This window comes from Mobula birostris, chromosome 7 (assembly GCF_030028105.1).
Source record: "Mobula birostris isolate sMobBir1 chromosome 7, sMobBir1.hap1, whole genome shotgun sequence".
Lineage (NCBI taxonomy): Eukaryota > Metazoa > Chordata > Chondrichthyes > Myliobatiformes > Myliobatidae > Mobula > Mobula birostris.
The window spans coordinates 121,874,308-121,893,040 of record NC_092376.1 but is presented as its reverse complement, the minus strand read 5'-3'; the positions used below and the strand labels follow the sequence as shown (position 1 = coordinate 121,893,040).

The 18,733-nt window shown below is 40.8% G+C and overlaps 1 protein-coding gene across 1 annotated transcript in view; it reads left to right on the top strand.

Moving 5' to 3' along the window:
- c1qtnf2 (C1q and TNF related 2) overlaps positions 1–17,942 on the top strand; it is a 42,990-nt gene extending 25,048 nt beyond the window's left edge. Inside the window, exons 2-3 of the mRNA XM_072264416.1 lie at positions 8,725–8,973; positions 14,811–17,942. Of these exons, the coding sequence (XP_072120517.1) occupies positions 8,730–8,973; positions 14,811–15,442 (876 nt within the window). The 5' untranslated portion in view covers positions 8,725–8,729 and the 3' untranslated portion in view covers positions 15,443–17,942. The remainder of the gene's footprint in view (positions 1–8,724; positions 8,974–14,810) is intronic.
- The last annotated feature ends 791 nt before the right edge of the window (positions 17,943–18,733 follow it).

Sequence of the window (18,733 nt, the reverse complement as noted above, 5' to 3'; positions counted from 1 at the left end):
TGTGCTTTGGAATAATTGGAAAATGGCGGTCTGTAAATTGCAAGGAAGGCACAACTGTAAAATTACTTTCACCGACACTGTTAATTTTATTGAAAGGTAAGTAAAGATTGTTACACACCTGGTGTTTGGGAATACACAGGAAGCTACCTCACTGACACAAAGCAAAGGTGTGAACAAAACTAAGTCACAATATCGTTCTAAGGCTAAAGGAAGCAGCTTTGCCACTATTGTTACCACTGAGAGAAGTAAAGCTAAAACTGAACCTGGAACTAATGTAAGGGAAGTGGTCTCGTCAGCCAAAAGGGTTTGTTCTGCAAGGGTGAACACATGTTGGATTTGTGCCCTCAGCTGGAGGAAAAGGCTCATGGTGAGAAAATCCCCTTTCTAAAATAAAATGGTTTCTGCTTTAGTTGTTTATGTATGGGACACATCAGCAGGGATTGTAGGAAGCGTCTTTCGTGCAAGATATGTAGTGGCAAGCATCCCAACATACTCTATATTCACTCTGATGAAGAGGGTGCTGATCAAAACAAGCCGTGGAAAAAAATCAGGCACAGCAGTGAGTAGTGCCCTGGTATCTAATGGCTTTACAGGGAATGGCGATCATGATTGTAAACTTCACATAATTCCAGTAGAAATGAAGTCTAAGAAGGGTAACAAGAACCTGGTTACTTATCAAGGAAGTACAGCAGTGTTCTGCACAGTGGGCCTCATGAACAAGCTCAACCTCACGGGAACACATTGATGAAGGTAGAGCAGTAGATGTAGTGTATATGGATTTCAGCAAGGCATTTGATAAGGTACCCCATGCAAGGCTTATTGAGAAAGTAAGGAGGCATGGGATCCAAGGGGACCTTGCTTTGTGAATCCAGAAATGGCTTGCCCACAGAAGGCAATGAGTGGTTGTAGTCGGGTCATATTCTGCATGGAGGTCGGTAACCAGTGGTATGCCTCAGGGATCTGTTCTGGGACCCCCTCTCTTTGTGATTTTTATAAATGATCTGGATGAGGAAGTGGAGGGATGGTTAGTAAATCTGCTGATGACATAAAGGTTGGGGGTGTTGTGGATAGTGTGGAGGGCTGTCAGAAATTACAGTGGGACATTGATAGGATGCAAAATTGGGCTGAGAAGTGGCAGATGGAGTTCAACCTAGATGAGTGTGAGGTGGTTCATTTTGGTAGGTCAAATATGATGGCAGAATATAGGATTAATGGTAAGACTCTTGGCAGTGTGGAGGATCAGAGGGATCTTGGGGTCCAAGTCCATAGGACAGTCAAAGCTGCTGAGCAAGTTGATTGTGCGGTTAAGAAGGCATACGGTGCATTGGCCTTCATCAACCGTGGGATTGAGTTTAAGAGCTGAGAGGTAATGTTACAGCTATATAGGATCTTGGTCAGACCCCACTTGGAGTACTGTACTCAGTTTTGGTCACCTCACTATAGAAAGAAAGGCTGCAGAGGAGATTTACAAGGATGTTGCCTGGATTGGGGAGCATGCCTTATGAGAATAGGTTGAGTGAACTTGGCCTTTTCTCCTTAGAGTGACGGAGAATGAGAGGTGACCTGATGGATGATGAGAGGCATTGATCGTGTGGATAGTCAGAGGCTTTTTCCCAGGGCTGAAATGGCTAACATGAGGAGGCACAGTTTTAAGATGCTTGGAAGTAGGTACAGAGGAGATGTTAGGAGTAAGTTTTTTTTATGCAGAGTAGTGAGTGCGTGGAGTGGGCTGCTGGCAACGGTGGTGGAGGCGGATACAATAGGATCTTTTAAGAGATTCCTGGATAGATTCATGAAACTTAGAAAAATAGAGGGCTATGGGTAACCCTAAGTAATTTCTTAAATAAGTACATGTTTGGCACAGTATTGTGGGCTGAAGACCCTGTATTGTGCTCTAGGGTTTCTATGAAAAAGGACACACATTTTCTTGCACACCATGGTTCAAGAGAAGATCCTGAGTAGCTGCGTTGTTTCAAGATTGAAAGTGACTGACTTTGTTGTTGGTGTTCAATTGTTCAGTTGAGTCCGACTCCTCGGGACCTCATGGACCATAGGGTCCACAGGGTTTTCATGGCAAGATACTGAAGTAGATTGCCAGGCTTTTCTTCCACACAGATACTGCTGCTGCCCAGGTTGGGACCTGGCTGAGTTTGAACTCAGGACCACCTGCTCTGAAGTCCAGTGCTGATGCCACTACACCACCAGCCAGCTTAGATGTTGAAAACTATTGTGAATTAACTAACATCTATACGCAGGAAATTATGCTTGTCCACAAAGGGAACTTACCTCATCAGAGGGATCTACAGGGATGATCTCACCTGAAACAGCTCCACTTGCCAGAGATTAATTCAGAAATTGAGCTGCTGATAGGGACAAATGTACCTCAAGCATTGGAGCCATTGCCAGTGATTTGCAGTGTTAATGATGGACCCTATGCAATTAGACCAGTGTTGGGCTGGACTGGGAATGGACCACCGAAAGGAGACCATGGCGATGGAAGAGACTGTGCACAGCCAGAGCTGACAGTGAACAGGATCTCGGTTTTTAACTTGGATGAGCTTTGGCAGTGGCGGTTCCTGGCAAGCTTCCCTGAATGCAGTCAGGACGAGCAACCTGCTTTGTCAAGAGAAAACCACAAGTTCACAGAGCTGGTTGCAAATTCTGCAAAAACTGGTGGATGGGCACTACCAGACTAGTCTACCTTTGTGGAAGAAGGATGTTAACGTGCCTAATAATAGCAAGATTGTTGAACAATTTGTTCCAAATCTAAGGAAAAACTTTTGTCATTTCACACTGTAGGCACAGCTTTCATGAAGGTTGTCATCTCCAAAGGTTATGCTGAAAGTGTACCAGCAGAATCTGGGAAAGTCTGGTATAATCCACACCATGATGTTCATCACCCCAGAAAAGGGAAACTTCGTGTTGTGTTTGACTAAGGAGCAACTTGTCAGGGAATATCACTTAATGCTCTGCTTTCACAGAGAACAGATCTTACTAGCTCACTGACTGGAGTCATGACCAGATTCAGAAAAGAATCAGTGGCGATCATGGCAGATATTGATTCAATGTTACATCAGATTTAAGAAACTGCAGAAGATGCAGATCTGCAGAGGGTTCTCTGCTAGCCTGATGATATCGGCAGCCAATATGGTGGATTACGTCTCTTTGGAGCAACTTCATCTCCGAGCTGTGCCAACTTTGCCCTGAGGAAATGCACAGAAGACAATGAAGAACAGTTCAGCCGCGAGACGGTAGATAAGGTTTTGCATTGCTTCGATGTTGATGACTGCCTTGTGCCAGTGTCCTCTGAGGAAGAAGCAGCATCTCTATCATGCATCCATTTGTGCTAAAGGTAGCTTTTGACTCTCAAAGGGTTAACCGAAAGATACAGTGTGCTATCTGTGATACCAGAAGAGCAACAAGCGAAGGATAGGAAGGATTTGGATTTGGATCAAAATATTCCTTTGGTGGAGAGAGTACTGGGTGTGCAATGGTGCATTCAGTCTGACACTTTCATGATCTAAGATAGACCACGCACCAGAAGGGGTCCCTCTCCACACTTAGTTCCATCTATGATCCTTTACGAACCTTGATTCTGGTGGTGTTACCTGCTAAGAAGATTCTACAAGATATATGTAAGAAAGTGCTTGGCTGGGACAATGCTATACCAATATCAGTTGCTCATGAGGGGACAAGCTGACGGGAAGAACCCTGCCTGCTGGAAGACTTCACAGTTGTTAGATGTGTGAAACCCTTGGATTTTGGTGAAGTTACTGCTGTACAGTTACACCACGTTGCAGATGAAAGCGAAGATGGTTATGGAGCAGTGACCTGCCTCCTTTTTTTGCACAATACATGTTCTCAGGTGCACAGTGTTCTTATCATGGGAAAATCCAGGGTAGCTCAGTTGAAGTTGGTTTCTATTCCTCCTATGGAGCTCCTCACTGCTACAGTGGAAAGCCGCATGGACACCTTCTGCAGGAAGGAGTTCCACATGCAGCTTCAGGGCTCACTCGTTTGGACTGACAGCACTCCTGTGCTGAAATATATCAAGAATGAAACTTCCAGGTTCTGAATCTTCATTCCTAACAGAGTTTCAGAGATTATTAAGGTCTCACAAGCAACTCAGTGGAGGTATGTAAACACTTCAAGCAACCCAGCAGATGTGGCCTCAGAGGGCTGAAGGTGGAGGCTTTTCTGAAGAATAAGACATGGGTGACCGGACCTCAGTATCTTCTTTAGCTTGAAACCAAATGGCCTGTGAATCCTGATTGTTCTGGAGAACTTCTGCTGGATGATCCGAAAGTAAAGGGGATTGTAACAATGAATGTCATTCAGTTTGACAAGAAGGTGGATGCAGTAATATGTATAATCCATCACTTCTTGCCTTGGATCTGATTGAGAAAGACAATGGCCTGGAATCTTAGATTTAAGAACCTGCTCTTGTTTCTTAGTCAGAAAAGGAAGCAAGTGAGTATTATTCTTGTTCAGTCTAACTTGGCTGAAGAACAACAAGGATATTCTTTGGGGGGAGAGATCGAGAAGGTCAAAGGTCAGGTTGACTGAGACTGTCTTTCGGGGGGAGCTCGAAAAGGCTAAAATGGAGATCATTAGTTTTTGCCAAAGAATTTCCAGATGAATTCTTGAATTTGCTAAGAGGAGAAAGTGTGCAAAAGGTCATCAATTCCACTATAAACATACAGAATCTTGATGAAAAGGATTTCCACCCAGTTCTCTGTGAAGTAGAGGCCATTATCAATGGTGGTCTAATTGCTAAAGCATCATCCAGTCCTAATGATTGGAAGCATTAACACCCAACCATCTGTTGTTTCTGAAGATATTTATGCTTATCATGGATAGAAGCAAGTCCAATACATGCCAAGCTTGCTTTGGAAATGGTGGGTCAGGGAGTACTTACCACAGCTACAAGAACATCAGACGTGATCAGCTACAAAACACAATTTCCTTCCAGGAGATGTCGAGCTTATAGTTCGTGGCACAGCAACTTGAAGTTCATGGATCACGGCAAGAGTCATTCAAGTCTTTCCAGACAGAAGAGGATTTGTGCAGCAGCTGTGCATCAAGACCAAGATCAACTGTCTGGGTCGGCCTATAACCAGGATCTGTCTTCTACAGGAGGCAGAGGTTTGAGGAGCTACAGCTCTAGAAGCTTCATGACTTTGACTTGACAGAGAGTGGTGGTAAAGATCACTCTGTACTGGGCTAAGTGCTGGTAACCTCTAGCCTAGGTGACTGTTGCATGATTTGTCTGGAAGAAGAAAGGGGACATTTGTATAATGTTAAGATTTCATGTCCCTTACTTTTAGTAGTATGTGGTTGTAATTATTATAGTGTAATAATTAAGGGGCTGGGATATAGGAGTCATGTATTTATTTTCTGTCTATCTGTATTGTATTTTGTGTTGTGCTTTTATTATGGGTAATTTGTCACGTGTGTTGCGGCATGGTAGAAGTGAAGAGTATAGTTACATATTCATGCTTTGCCTTTAGTAAGTTTCATCCTGGTTAGAGCAGGGGGTAGGCCCAGCGAAATGATATTTTTTTTAATTGACTGCTTAATTATAGTTAAATATGCTAATATTTAAATAAGGTTAACACGAACGCTCAAAGGGATGCTTAGACAGCTTATTTTGTTATATTGTTAGTTTTAGTTTCATTAGCTTTTTATCTTGTTTGTCTTTGTTGGTTTCTTAATAAGGGATCAAGTGTACTTTTTCAACTTAGAACTGTGTTATTGTGGAGAATGTCATACAGTAACATTCTGTAATACTGCAGCCCCCTGCTGTACTCACTGTACACCCATGACTGTGCAGCCAAGTTTCCATCAAATTCAATATATAAGTTTGCTGATGACACAACAATTGTAGGCCGTATCTCGGGTAATGATGAGTTTGAGTACAGAGAGGAAATTAAGAACCTGGTGGCATGGTGTGAAGACGATAACCAGTCCCTCAACATCAGCAAGATGAAGGAATTGGTTGTTGACTTCAGAAGGGGTAGTGGACCGCACGACCCAATTTACATCGGTGGTGCACAAGTGGAACAGGTCAAAAGCTTTAAGTTCCTTGGGGTCAATATCACAAATGACCTGACTTGGTCCAACCAAGCAGAGTTCACTGCCAAGGGGGCTCACCAGCGTCTTTACTTCCTGAGAAAACTAAAGAAATTTGGCCTGTCCCCTAAAACCCTCACTAATTTTTACAGATGCACTGTAGAAAGCATTCTTCTAGGGTGCCTCACAACCTGGTATGGAAGTTGTCCTGTCCAAGACCGGAAGAAGCTGCAGAAGATCGTGAACACGGCGCAGCACATCACACAAACCAATCTTCCGTCCGTGGACTCACTTTACACCGCACGCTGTCTGAGCAGTGCTGCCAGAATAAACAAGGACACGACCCAGCCAGCCAACACACTTTTTGTCCCTCTTCCCTCCGGGAGAAGGCTCAGGAGCTTGAAGACTCGTACGGCCAGATTTGGGAACAGTTTCTTTCCAACTGTGATAAGACTGCTGAACGGATCCTGACCTGGATCTGGGCCGTATCCTCCAAATATGTGGACCTGCCTCTCGGTTTTTTTGCACTACCTTACTTTCCATTTTTCTATTTTCTATTTATGATTTATAACTTAATTTTTTAATATTTACTAATTTTTACTATTTTTAATATTTTTAAATATTTAAAATTTGTAATCCAGGGAGCAGGAAGCACAGAATCAAATATCGCTGTGATGATTGTACGTTCTAGTATCAATTGTTTGGCGACAATAAAGTATAAAGTGTCATCCCTGTCCTTGACCTCTGAGCTGTTTTGATTTGTTCTGAAGTACCCGCTTCAAAGATGAACGTCCTCCCAATCTCACATCCAAATTTATGTCAAAATCCATCCATCGGGGACATTTATCAGGAGCACTGCATACACAGGACCCTTAGCGTTATTAAGGATCGCACCCATCCATCCAGCATCCTCTGACATTCTACCATCAGGCAGGAGACTACGATGCATAAAAACAAGAATGGTCAGGATGAGGAACAATTTCTTCCCCCAGGCCATTAGGCCTCTGCACTTCCGGCTGCATTGTATTCAAATTGTCACTGGTTAATCTGTTCCAAACCTTAAAATATTTAATATTAATGTACTTCAGTTTGTTATATATGTGCTATTCACCTGTAGATTTTATCCTTACCTTCATAAGTTATCACAAACAAAAGAAAATCTGCAGGTGCTGGAAATCCAAGCAACACACACACACACAAAATACTCCAGCATAAGTTATTGTGTGTTATGTGCTATGTACCCTGGTTCGAAGAGATGTTTTCTTGTTTCTATATACAAACGTTTGTACATTATATGGTTATATACCTGTATATAGTTAAATAATAAACTTCACTTGACTTGATAATAGTACACTTTAAACCATTCGAGTGGTATTCAGTTGAACATTTGAAATACCATGGTAGAGAAAGCCATGAGGACCATGGAATTAGTGTAGATACAGTCAGTACTTGATGGCTGATCTGTCACGATGGGCCAAATGGCTGGTTTCAATGCTGTATGACAATAATACTCTGAAGATGGTATCAAAGTTAACACTGGTAATTTTACATGCAGAAAAATATCAATTGACAAGAAAAAAACAAGTCAGCAAAACTCTTCAGCAAACGATTCCAACCTTACCCCTAAACAATGAAATCAGAGAGAATGTATACTTGCCACTGTTAAGTTTTCAGGTTCATGCATGAAGATTCAAAGAAAAATTCTCATCTGTAAGTCACGGTACAATTCTTAAAGGAAGAAAATTGTGGTTCTTCTTGACTAAACTCCACAGGGATAAAAACTGAAGTTTATTACAAAGGAAGCAACTCACGAAGTAGCCAGAGGAAATGATTCAATAAATCCAAACCAGCTCAGATCATTGGAAACATTTGGTTTGCTTTGAAGATGTGGCCTAATTTCTTGTTAAATATACGATGGTGATCCCGTATCTTTATTTATAAGAGCCATCTGACGGGACCTTTAGGGTTAACATGAAAGCTGCTGAGGCCCCCTTCAATAACTCTGCTGGCTTGTAAATTGTAACATGCTGTACTTTTAAGGAAGGAGATCTGATAGCATCACAATAGAAGGCTGTACACTTATTAAATAATGTCACTGTTTGTAAACTCTGTTACAGAATAATCCCCTTTCAGGTAGAAAGACATCTAAACAGCAAGGAAGTGAAGTAGATGGAATAAAATGATTAAATGACCAATGCACACTACTGTGGGAGCCAGATATGATCTCTTTATAATTAGACTTCCTCCACCAATCATTACCTATGAGACTGTTCTACACACATACTGTACACCTCAAACAAGAGGTAGTTGTAGGTAACCTCACATGTGCCCTCAGCCACTTTCAAATTGTATCTATTTGCTTTCTACAATACTGCCCCATTCATTTTTCCTCCTTATGCCAAACCTGGTTGGGTCCAACTGACCTGGCAAAGGTTGGTATGGAGCTGTCTCTGTAACGTTCAGTCTCAACACAACTTCTTTTCCAAATGACCGTGTTTTTTACACAAGTTTCACAAATGGCCTGCTTCATATTTAGCCTCCATTCAGTCTTGAACTTGGGAACTGTCACAGGGTTAGCAAATGCTTTTGGATTTTGAGCTCGATGAAAAGCCGCTGAAAGCAATAAACAATAAGCTGTGTTAACTTTCCCAGATCTGATGATGCTCCAGCTGCTTCTACTTGCCTGCTTTACATCCCATGCTGCCAATCAACTCCCGACAAAACAAAAGTCATCCATTAAGTTTGATCCTTCCCAGCTTATCTGCAGTGCACCTGGACCTCCGGGAGTTCGTGGGCCTTCAGGCTATCCTGGACCTCCAGGCCCTATTGGACGAATGGGATTCCCTGGAAAAGATGGTATGGATGGGAAAGATGGTCAAAAGGGAGAGAAAGGAGAAGAAGGTAAAATAATGGTGCTGCTACTTTCAGTATTTTCCATCAGCATGTCTGGAATTTATAAATCTGGCTGTCAATATTTTTGCTTGATTACATGCAGAAAGCATGGTCACAAAGAGATAGATAACTTGTATAAATATTAACAAGTTTTACAACAATTCATCAAACTTGTAATAGTGTGCACCTTGCAAAATAATATCCTCATAGCAAGTGACCTATACTATAGTTCAAATTATATATAGTTAAGGACTAGTTCAAGTTTAGAATAGCAAACAACAGGAATTCTGCAGATGCTGGAAATTCAAGCAACACACATCAAAGTTGCTGGTGAATGCAGCAGGCCAAGCAGCATCTGTAGGAAGAGGTGCAGTCGACGTTTCAGGCCGAGACCCTTCGTCAGGACTAACTGAGTCAAGAGTGAGTAAGGGATTTGAAAGTTGGAGGGGGAGGGGGAGATCCAAAATGATAGGAGAAGACAGGAGGGGGAGGGATAGAGCCAAGAACTGGACAGGTGATAGGCAAAAGGGGATACGAGAGGATCATGGGACAGGAGGTCCGGGAAGAAAGATGGGGGGTGGGGACCCAGAGGATGGGCAAGAGGTATATTCAGAGGGACAGAGGGAGAAAAAGGAGAGTGAGAGAAAGAATGTGTGCATAAAAATGAGTAACAGATGGGGTACGAGGGGGAGGTGGGGCCTTAGCGGAAGTTAGAGGTCAATGTTCATGCCATCAGGTTGGAGGCTACCCAGGCGGAATATAAGGTGTTGTTCCTCCAACCTGAGTGTGGCTTCATCTTTACAGTAGAGGAGGCCGTGGATGGACATGTCAAAATGGGAATGGGATGTGGAATTAAAATGTGTGGCCACTGGGAGATCCTGCTTTCGAATAGAAATGTTTAGAATAGAAATGTTTTCATAAAGTTCTTAACCTCAGTAAATTAAGATTTTAAATCTGTTAAAATTATATAGTTTAAATAATAAATCTAGCACATTAACAAGCAATATTTACAATATTCAAAGATTTATTATCAAAGTATGTATAAATTATACAACCCTGAGATTTGTCTGCTTATGGGCAGCCACAAAGCAAGAAACCTGAAAGAACCCAATTAAAAAAAAGACCAACCCCCAATGCACAGAGAAAGAGAGAAAAAAACCCACAAATCATGCAAACAATAGAAGCGAGCAACAGCATTCAGAACAGAATTGAGTCCTTCGATCGGAATCCTGGGAACAGCCTTGGGTAGGCCCAAGCTTCAGTCTCAGTTCATCATATTAGCAGGGGGCAAACTGCCGCGAAGCCAGGGCAGTCTTACAGCCTCAGCGCGAAATCTGCCCAACTGCCACCTCCGTTCCCGACACCCTGACTTTCCCGTCTATCTGGGCTGGCTCTTAAGTTGTCCAAAGTACGGATCCTGCCTCGCATTAGGGCCATGGCCCCACCACGGCGATACGTTCTGGGCCTAGACCTCACTGCCCAGCACGAAAGCCTGTATTTTCAGTCTTACAACACTCAACATAGTTCTTCTAAAATGTCTAACTTGTTTATTCTTTATTTATTTTTATTCTGCACCACGACACAGATTGTGAACATTGATATGCATTTCTATTACACTTGAACATTTCAGAAGCAATAAAGAGGAAAAAATTGATTTGTTAATTTCTACTCACAAGCTCATGCTCTTTTTACCACTTTGCCTAACTACATCATCCAAACAAATTTAGAATGTAAAATAGCAATCTATTTTACATATTTTTCTGTGGAAACATCAAAATCAAAATTTCATATGTTCAATATATTAAAAAAATAAAAGGAACTATTTATGAGTGTAATGTCACAAAAACCTTCAGATATTAGTAATCATATGCACAAAATGCAACACATTTTCATTATTCCATATGGGATTTGAACAGTAACAATTAATATTTACAATGTATTTTAAATGATGACAGCAGATTTAGATCCATTTGGTATCTCTCTCCTGGCAGACCCAGTGATTTATAATTGTTAAAAGGTATTTCTCAGTTTGCTTTGCTGGAAAGGCTCTCAACTACATCTCTTCCGTTTCCTGCACTACATACTCAACCTGTCCTCTGCTTTGTCCTCATCTTCCACTGCATCAGCTTCAACATTCAGTGGATTGTTCACCCAGGCTTTCACCAAATCGAATAGCATTCCACCCCTGAAAGTATCATCTCCTCCCCGACTCACACAAAATGCCGGAGAAACTCAGCAGGTGTGACAGCAAATATGGAGGGGAATGAACACCCAATATTTTGGGCCGAGACCATTCATCAGGTCCTGAAACGTCGACTGTTTATTCCTTTCCAAAGATGCTGCTGAGTTCCTCTAGAATTTTGTATGTGTTGCTCAAATTTTCTAGCATCTACAGAATCTCTTGTGTTCATCATCCCATCCCCTCTCCTTTTAGCACTGAGCAGACTATTCCCTTTGTGAACACCCCGGTCCTCTTCTCCATCTCCAACAACCATTCCCCTTCTCAGGGCACTTTCCCATGCAATCATGTGAGATGCAATACCTGCACTTTTATTCCTTCTCTTATCATCAGAGGAAGCTAAACATACTTCCATGGGAAGCTGCAGATTGTCAACTGTATTTGGTGCTCACAAGTAACACAATGTGTATTAAATGTACCACCAATTTCTAGTCCTCTGTTTTCAAACTCTTTGACGGACTTCTTGTATGATAAGATGGACTTTTGGCCTCAAAATTCACCTTGTTATGATCTTCATCGTTTACCTGCGCTGCACCTTTTCAGGAGCTTTTACATTTTATTCTGCATTGTTATTGTTCTATCTTTCTCTAGCTCAATCCTCTGTGTAATGATTTGATCTGTATAAACCATATGTAAGACAAGCTTTTCAATGTACCTTGGTACACATAATAATAATAAACCAATACCAATGTGCCCCCCTCTACATTACAGAAACCAAATGCAGTCTGGGGTGCTTTGCAGAACACCCCTGTTCAGTCTGTATGCGTGACACTGGGCTTTCAGTCTCCTGAAGTTCCAGCCACCTGTCACTTTAATTATCCGTCAAATACCAATTCCGATCTCCCCAATTTTCACCTTCTGCATTGCTTCATTGATAGCTAACATAAGCTCTAGAAACATCACCTCATCTTCTGTCTGGGTACATTCAGGACTTAACAATTTTAGGAAAATTAACAATTTTAGGTAACCACTACCTTTCTGTTCCTCTCTTTAATCCACAATTGTATCTATACTTTTATTTCAATTTGTTTCTTCTTTTATTTTCTGTCCCAACTGCTGGTTTTTAATGTTCTCATGCCCACTTCTCCTCAATTTAAAACACTTTTTTTAAAACTTTTCCAGTCCTGATGAAGGATCCTCAATCTGAAATATTAACAAGTTCTCTTGTCAGTGAAGCTACTTGAGCAGCTTCCAGCATTGACCATTTTTGTTTTGTATTTCCAGCATCTGCAGATTTTTGATCCAGGTTTTTCCCCCAGAGTACTAGTTGGAAAAGAGTGAATTGCTTACAATTCCAGTTAATAGATATATGATATGAAAGGTTAATAGATCCCAATAAGCTAGTTGGTACATCTTTCTCTCAGAGTGAATAATGTTAGGTGTTGAGCCACTTAATCTCAGTCAGAATAAGAATTGAAGTTTTGTAGTAGCCCAGTCCTTGGAGAATAAATAAAAATGGACAGTTGTTCTCCCAATTAATCATACAAGGACTTCTGCCAGAAAATGCTTCAGTGGACACAACATTTTGATCAGATTGGGTTACCGTATGCTGAATGAAAATGGGCAATTCAGTCAACTCATTCCACTTCCAGTAGCTGGCAAGCACATCTTACTTATTGTCATAGGAAGACTTGCATCAAAAGCACTGGGAATCTTCTGTGCCCCATTTAGAATCATACTAAGTATCTAACTGGGCTCACCAGTGGGGTAGTGGCATCAGCACTGGACTTCGGAATGGATGGTCCTGAGTTCGAATCCAGCCAGGCCCCAGCCTGGGCAGCGGCACCATCTGTGCGGAAGAAAGGCCCGTAAATCTACTTCCGTATCTTTCCACGAGAACACTACAATCAATTACCCTATCCATAGGGTCGCCATGAGTTGAGTCGACAGCAGTCGATAACATAATTAGTCTATAACAAATGATAATTAAATATAAAACTCCCTGGACTTTAAATATAAAATCATAAACAGCATTTTCTTTTCCCAACCTTAATACTCCTCCAATCTCAGTCCTTTATAAGGTTAAAACATGTGAACAGACTTTGTTTTCTAATTTTATTCACTAATTTGAAACCAATGTGCATGTATAATAATAGAATGATGTGGTATGGAACTGTACACATATAGTTCTGATATTTGTACCATTCTAGCCCAAAGCTTGACTTCTGTTGTGATAGTGTTAGATTCACTGTCCTCAAAGCCCATCTGATATAAGTATCTGGGGGTACCCTCTCTACAGAGAGATTATACGGTATCACCTTGCTCTTCAGAGACTAGCTTTCTTCCCTGTCTAGTCTACATTTACATGTTTACATTTGGATGAATATTTAACAATCACAAAGGATTTTTGATTTATAAAGTATGTCCAAATTCCAAAAGACTTATAAACTACAACGGATTTCCAAACACAGGTACAATTCTTACAAAGTAAAAGAACAAACCTACAATTTGCAGATGAACAAGTCATCTGTCACAAAAACCGAAGACTGAGGAATGAAGTCGAGTTCTTCTTTCTGTCATTCTCCTTGTCATTTCAAACAATCCGCAATGCTTTCTGACATTTATACTGTTTTTCTACCATTAGACATTATCTGCATGTGACGTTTTTCAGATACCTTTGCAGGAACAAAGTAATTCACACAGATGGTCTGAAAGGTTCTGGTGACAGTGCTTCCAGTCACCCACATTAATGCTGTGAGGGCTGACTCTCTGAGTACACAAATTGTCCCAACTATTGATTGATCAACTATACCCGTGACTATGTTTGATGTGCTAAGTGACAAAATCTGTCTGGCCTGAGTTTAAGCTTCCTTAAACTCAGTCACAATGGCGCAAATAACTTAGCCAGGGTTGTCAGGTTTGATGCAAGCCAATTAACATAACCCCATTGTCTTCTTTAGTTAAACATAGATCCACAAGACCTCATTATTAACTTGTTTACAACAAGAAACTGAACAAGAAATATAGGCTAAAAGTTTAACATTGTCAGAGGCAACATTTGGAAAGGCCATGCTGCTGCAGTAGAAAGCTGAAGTTAACAATAATCCTCTTGGGCCCTGGAAAATCAATATCTATCTCATGGCCAGTATGGATTTGGGTTTCAGAATAAATTCTAAATTCTTTAACAAACATTGTAAATGACCAGAAAATAAAGAATGCAATGCTAACATATTACTAGCTTTTACTATCCACTCTAGGTAGTTGTACAGTTTAACATTAAAATTACAACATTTTAAGGATTACAACACGCAATAGTGTCATGAAAGAAAATGGAAAGCATCTGAAATACTTATACACACAGTAACAAACAGAAGTATCTATGATTGGATTTAGTAATTGTTCTGGCAGGTTCCTTAAACTTCATGCTAACATAGACTGATTCTTTAAACTGAAGTAGCTGTGCTTTGTGAAGGTAAAAATGATTCACCTTTCATGACCTCAGGATGAACCACTTAATAATAATAGAAATACTTTGGAAGTGAAGTCACTGTTGTAGCACAATTTTGCACAATTGTGACCAATTATGCCACCAGAATGTTTTGATTTTCTGTTTCAACACAGAACCACTATAATCATGCAGAGAAAAATAACCTTGTTTTCTTTTCAGGTGACAGAGGAAAAGAAGGAAGAAGTGGAAAACCTGGAATGAAGGGAATACGGGGAGCTATTGGCAAAGCAGGCCCCCGAGGACCAAGGGGTCTTAGAGGTGTTCAGGGTAGTAAAGGAATACGTGGACCAAAAGGCACTAATGGAAACAATGGTGAGCCTGGTTGGCCCGGAATCTGCAAATGTGGCACTAACACAGCAAGATCCGCCTTCTCTGTAGCCATCACCCATAGCTATCCCAAGGAACGCATGCCCATCAAATTTGATAAGGTTCTTTTAAATGAAGGAGGACACTATAATGTTTCCAGTGGAAAATATATATGTGATATACCTGGCATTTACTACTTCTCCTATGATGTGACCTTGGCTAATAAGCACCTTGCTATTGGGCTGGTGCACAATGGTCAATATCGTATAAAGACCTTCGATGCTAACACTGGTAACTATGACGTGGCTTCTGGTTCGACTATCATGTACTTGAAGCGTAAAGATGAAGTCTGGCTGCAGATTTTTTATTCTGAACAGAACGGCCTGGTCTATGATCGTAACTGGGCTGATAGCTTATTTACCGGCTTTATGATTTACGTTGACCAGGACTATCTCAACGAAATTGATGAAGAACTAATCTTCTAGGAAGCCCATTCTTTATACCATGATGGACGTCCAAAAATGCTGCAATAGTTTGTTCAACCTGTTTATAAATACCCTTTTCTGGAATTTACTCTCAGTGTTAACAGCCATCACCCTAACGAAGTAACAATACCTCGATCACAAGAGACAAAAGAATGCCACAAGGAGCAAGAAGGTTTTTAAGTAACATATTTTCTGAGCAGATACATTGACAAGTTTACATTTAGCACCCATGCCGGTTATCCCTAGAAAATAACAATGGTCCTAAATGATATTTTTCAGAACAGAATGATTTGCAGGGCTGTTTTGGAGGCCACAGTATCAGCCGATGAATGTGGCCTGGAACCGTTTGAAGATCTAGCTGGGTCTTCCAATTTCACCCCGAAGAAAAAAATGAATTATTTAGGATTTTACAACTGCCTGGCAGCTTTCAATGTGATTATTTCTTGAATAATAACCACTCTTAATTAATCTAGCCCCTAACCCAGCTCACAGAAGGCATGCTGTAATTTTTTTGCCACTCTCTGCCTTGACTGTCAGTGAAATTTTGACTTGCATTGAATAGTTTCCGTGAGAAAGAACAATATCCACTTTTAAGATCACTGATTTTGAGGAGAATGGGAGGTGGGTTGGGGGTGCTTTGGATTAAGAGGAAGGAAACGAGTACCCACTTGTGTGCTGATGTTGTGCTTCATTTCAACTCTGAGGAACTAGGAGGTCTGAAAGGGACACCAGAATTCTTTAGAAAAACACACCATTAGGGTTTCTATGATGCAATTAAGACTGTGGCTACGTCCACACTAGACCGGATAAATCCGTAACCAAAGCTTTTTCTCTTCGTTTTGACCCTCCGTCCACATTGAAATGGCGTTTTCCTCCCCCGAAAACGGAGATTTTCTAAAACGCCCTCCAGAGTGTGTAAATTTGAAAACGCCGATTGTGCAGAGCAGTGTGGGGGGGGGGGGCGGAATGGATATTTTTAAAAACGCTCTCATGACATGCCGGAACAGATGGCAGTAGCGCGGCATTTCATTTTCTGAACGCAACCCCCCACACAACCTAACAATTTCAGAACAGACGGCAACGAGACTGAAGCCAGAGGAGTTAGAAATGTACTCACCAAATACTTTGACCCATAGCTTACTGAATGAATAAGTATGCTCACTTTGCCGTTTTCTGTCCTTGCTTATATGAAGGTGCTTTACCTATTTATGCAAGTACTTCTCTGACAATAGATGTGTAACAGCCTAATGTAACATTGTGTGGAAATACAAGATAACACTGATGCAGACTTGTTTTATACATTTAACAAGGTGCTTTATTAATGCAACAGAGTTAGTCAGTTTTTCAAGGTTCGTCGTCAGCTGGGTCATACTGTCCGTGAGCTCCCCGTCGGTTGCCTCCATACGTTCCAGTATTTGTTTTTTTTAGTTTTAAGTCCTCCTGCGCGAGAGCCAAGAGCAATTCCTTTTAAGTTTTTCTAGTCTGTAACTGGACAAATGCGCACCAAGTATACTGTTTCTTCTTTGCTTGTTTTCTGTGTGTGCTGCGCATGTCCAGTAGGAGGAGATTCACCCAAATATCCATTCTAATGTGGACAGAGTTATTTTTAAAAATGTCTGGTGTGGACGCCTATCATTTTTATGCGAAACCAGCGTTTTCTAAATTATCCGGTCTAGTGTGTTTGTTGGGTTTAATAGAGATTCTGCCAGAGATTCTAATTGATAAGCAGAAATAGGGATAAGCAAGGTCGACAGCAGTCTTAAACATACCTTGACTGGTTGTCTTTCTCCTCCACCGCAACTTTCCTCATTCTCATATTCCACCAAACATTCTGTATCATCTGACCTTATGCTCTTTTCTGCCACCCAGTTGGTGATTTCAGTTAGGAGTCCAATCACAGGCAATGGAAGTGACATTTAAATCTCTCTGGGCTTCATGTGACAGCCAGGGTGTGATCTGATGACATTTCCAAGCACCCATGCTTGTACGTGGGACTGCAAAGATTATGCTTGAACTGTCAATCTCAAGGCTTGTGCTCCTACTTTGAAAAGTACACTACGAATATTCCGTTATGACCAATATAGCATGGTTGGATATATAATCATGGTAATGTATTCACGTACTAAACAACAGCACCATATAGCATCAGGAGTTGGACACAAATACACTTTTGGTAGAATAGGAAAAAAAATCCCAAATTTGACTTCCTACCACTTTGACTCAGATTTCTAACTCAGGTAGAAATCTTGACTTTTTACTTTTACTCTGGCCTTACTATGTTTTATTAAAATGTATTATGACGTGCAGTAGAAGTCTATTAACTTGATGTGGTGCTGCATTGATATGTGTATATTCTGGAATTGTGAAATGTTTGCAATGGAGACATGTAATTGAGGAACATTTGATTACAGATGGTATCCATTAGGAAACATGATAGAAACGTTGACAATGCTGTGTAAGGACATAAACATGTTGAAACTTGAAATAAAGAACATTTATTTGGGAAGTAACAACTCATTGTTATTTCATTAAAATTAAACACATAGTGTGCAAAGTTAAAAGCAATGAAACTTAGGATTAAAAAAATTAAAGTGTAACATACTGATTTTAAATGAGTTTTACAATCACTTTTATCATGTTTACTAAATCAACATTTCAAAGGTGATTCAAAAGTTCTTGGTGAGTGTGGAAAGCAATAACACAATGCTCCACTTCCATAAGACTACAAGAAATAGGAACAGTGGTATACCATTCAGTTGTTTGAGGCTGCTCCACCACTCCTGACCATGGCTGAATCAACCTTTGATTTTCCCACTGATTATCCATCACAAGGATCTTTATTCAAGGATTCAGCCTCCATTACTTCCTGGGGCAATAAAAACTTGTAAAGACTTGGAAGCCTTTAAGGAAAGAAACCCTTTCTCATCCCAGTCTTAAACAAGCTAAACTTAATCTTACACCATAACATCTGGTCCAAAACTCTCCCGTAAGGGAAAACAACCATACAGTATTTACCCACTAAGAGATCGCCAATGAGTACAGGCTCAGGTTGTTCAACCTTTCCCCCAAGATGAAGCCTCATCGCAGACAACCTTCTCTGAATTGTCTCCAATGTTAATATACGTTTCCATCAAGGGACCAAAACTACACAAAGTACTCTTTCGGTGGTCTCTCTAGTGCCTTGTACAGATGTAATAGATCTTCCTTAACTTTCACACTCCAACCAACTGAAATTAAAAGTTAGCATTGCATTATGTCCTGGCATAATTTACATATTACTATTTAACTATT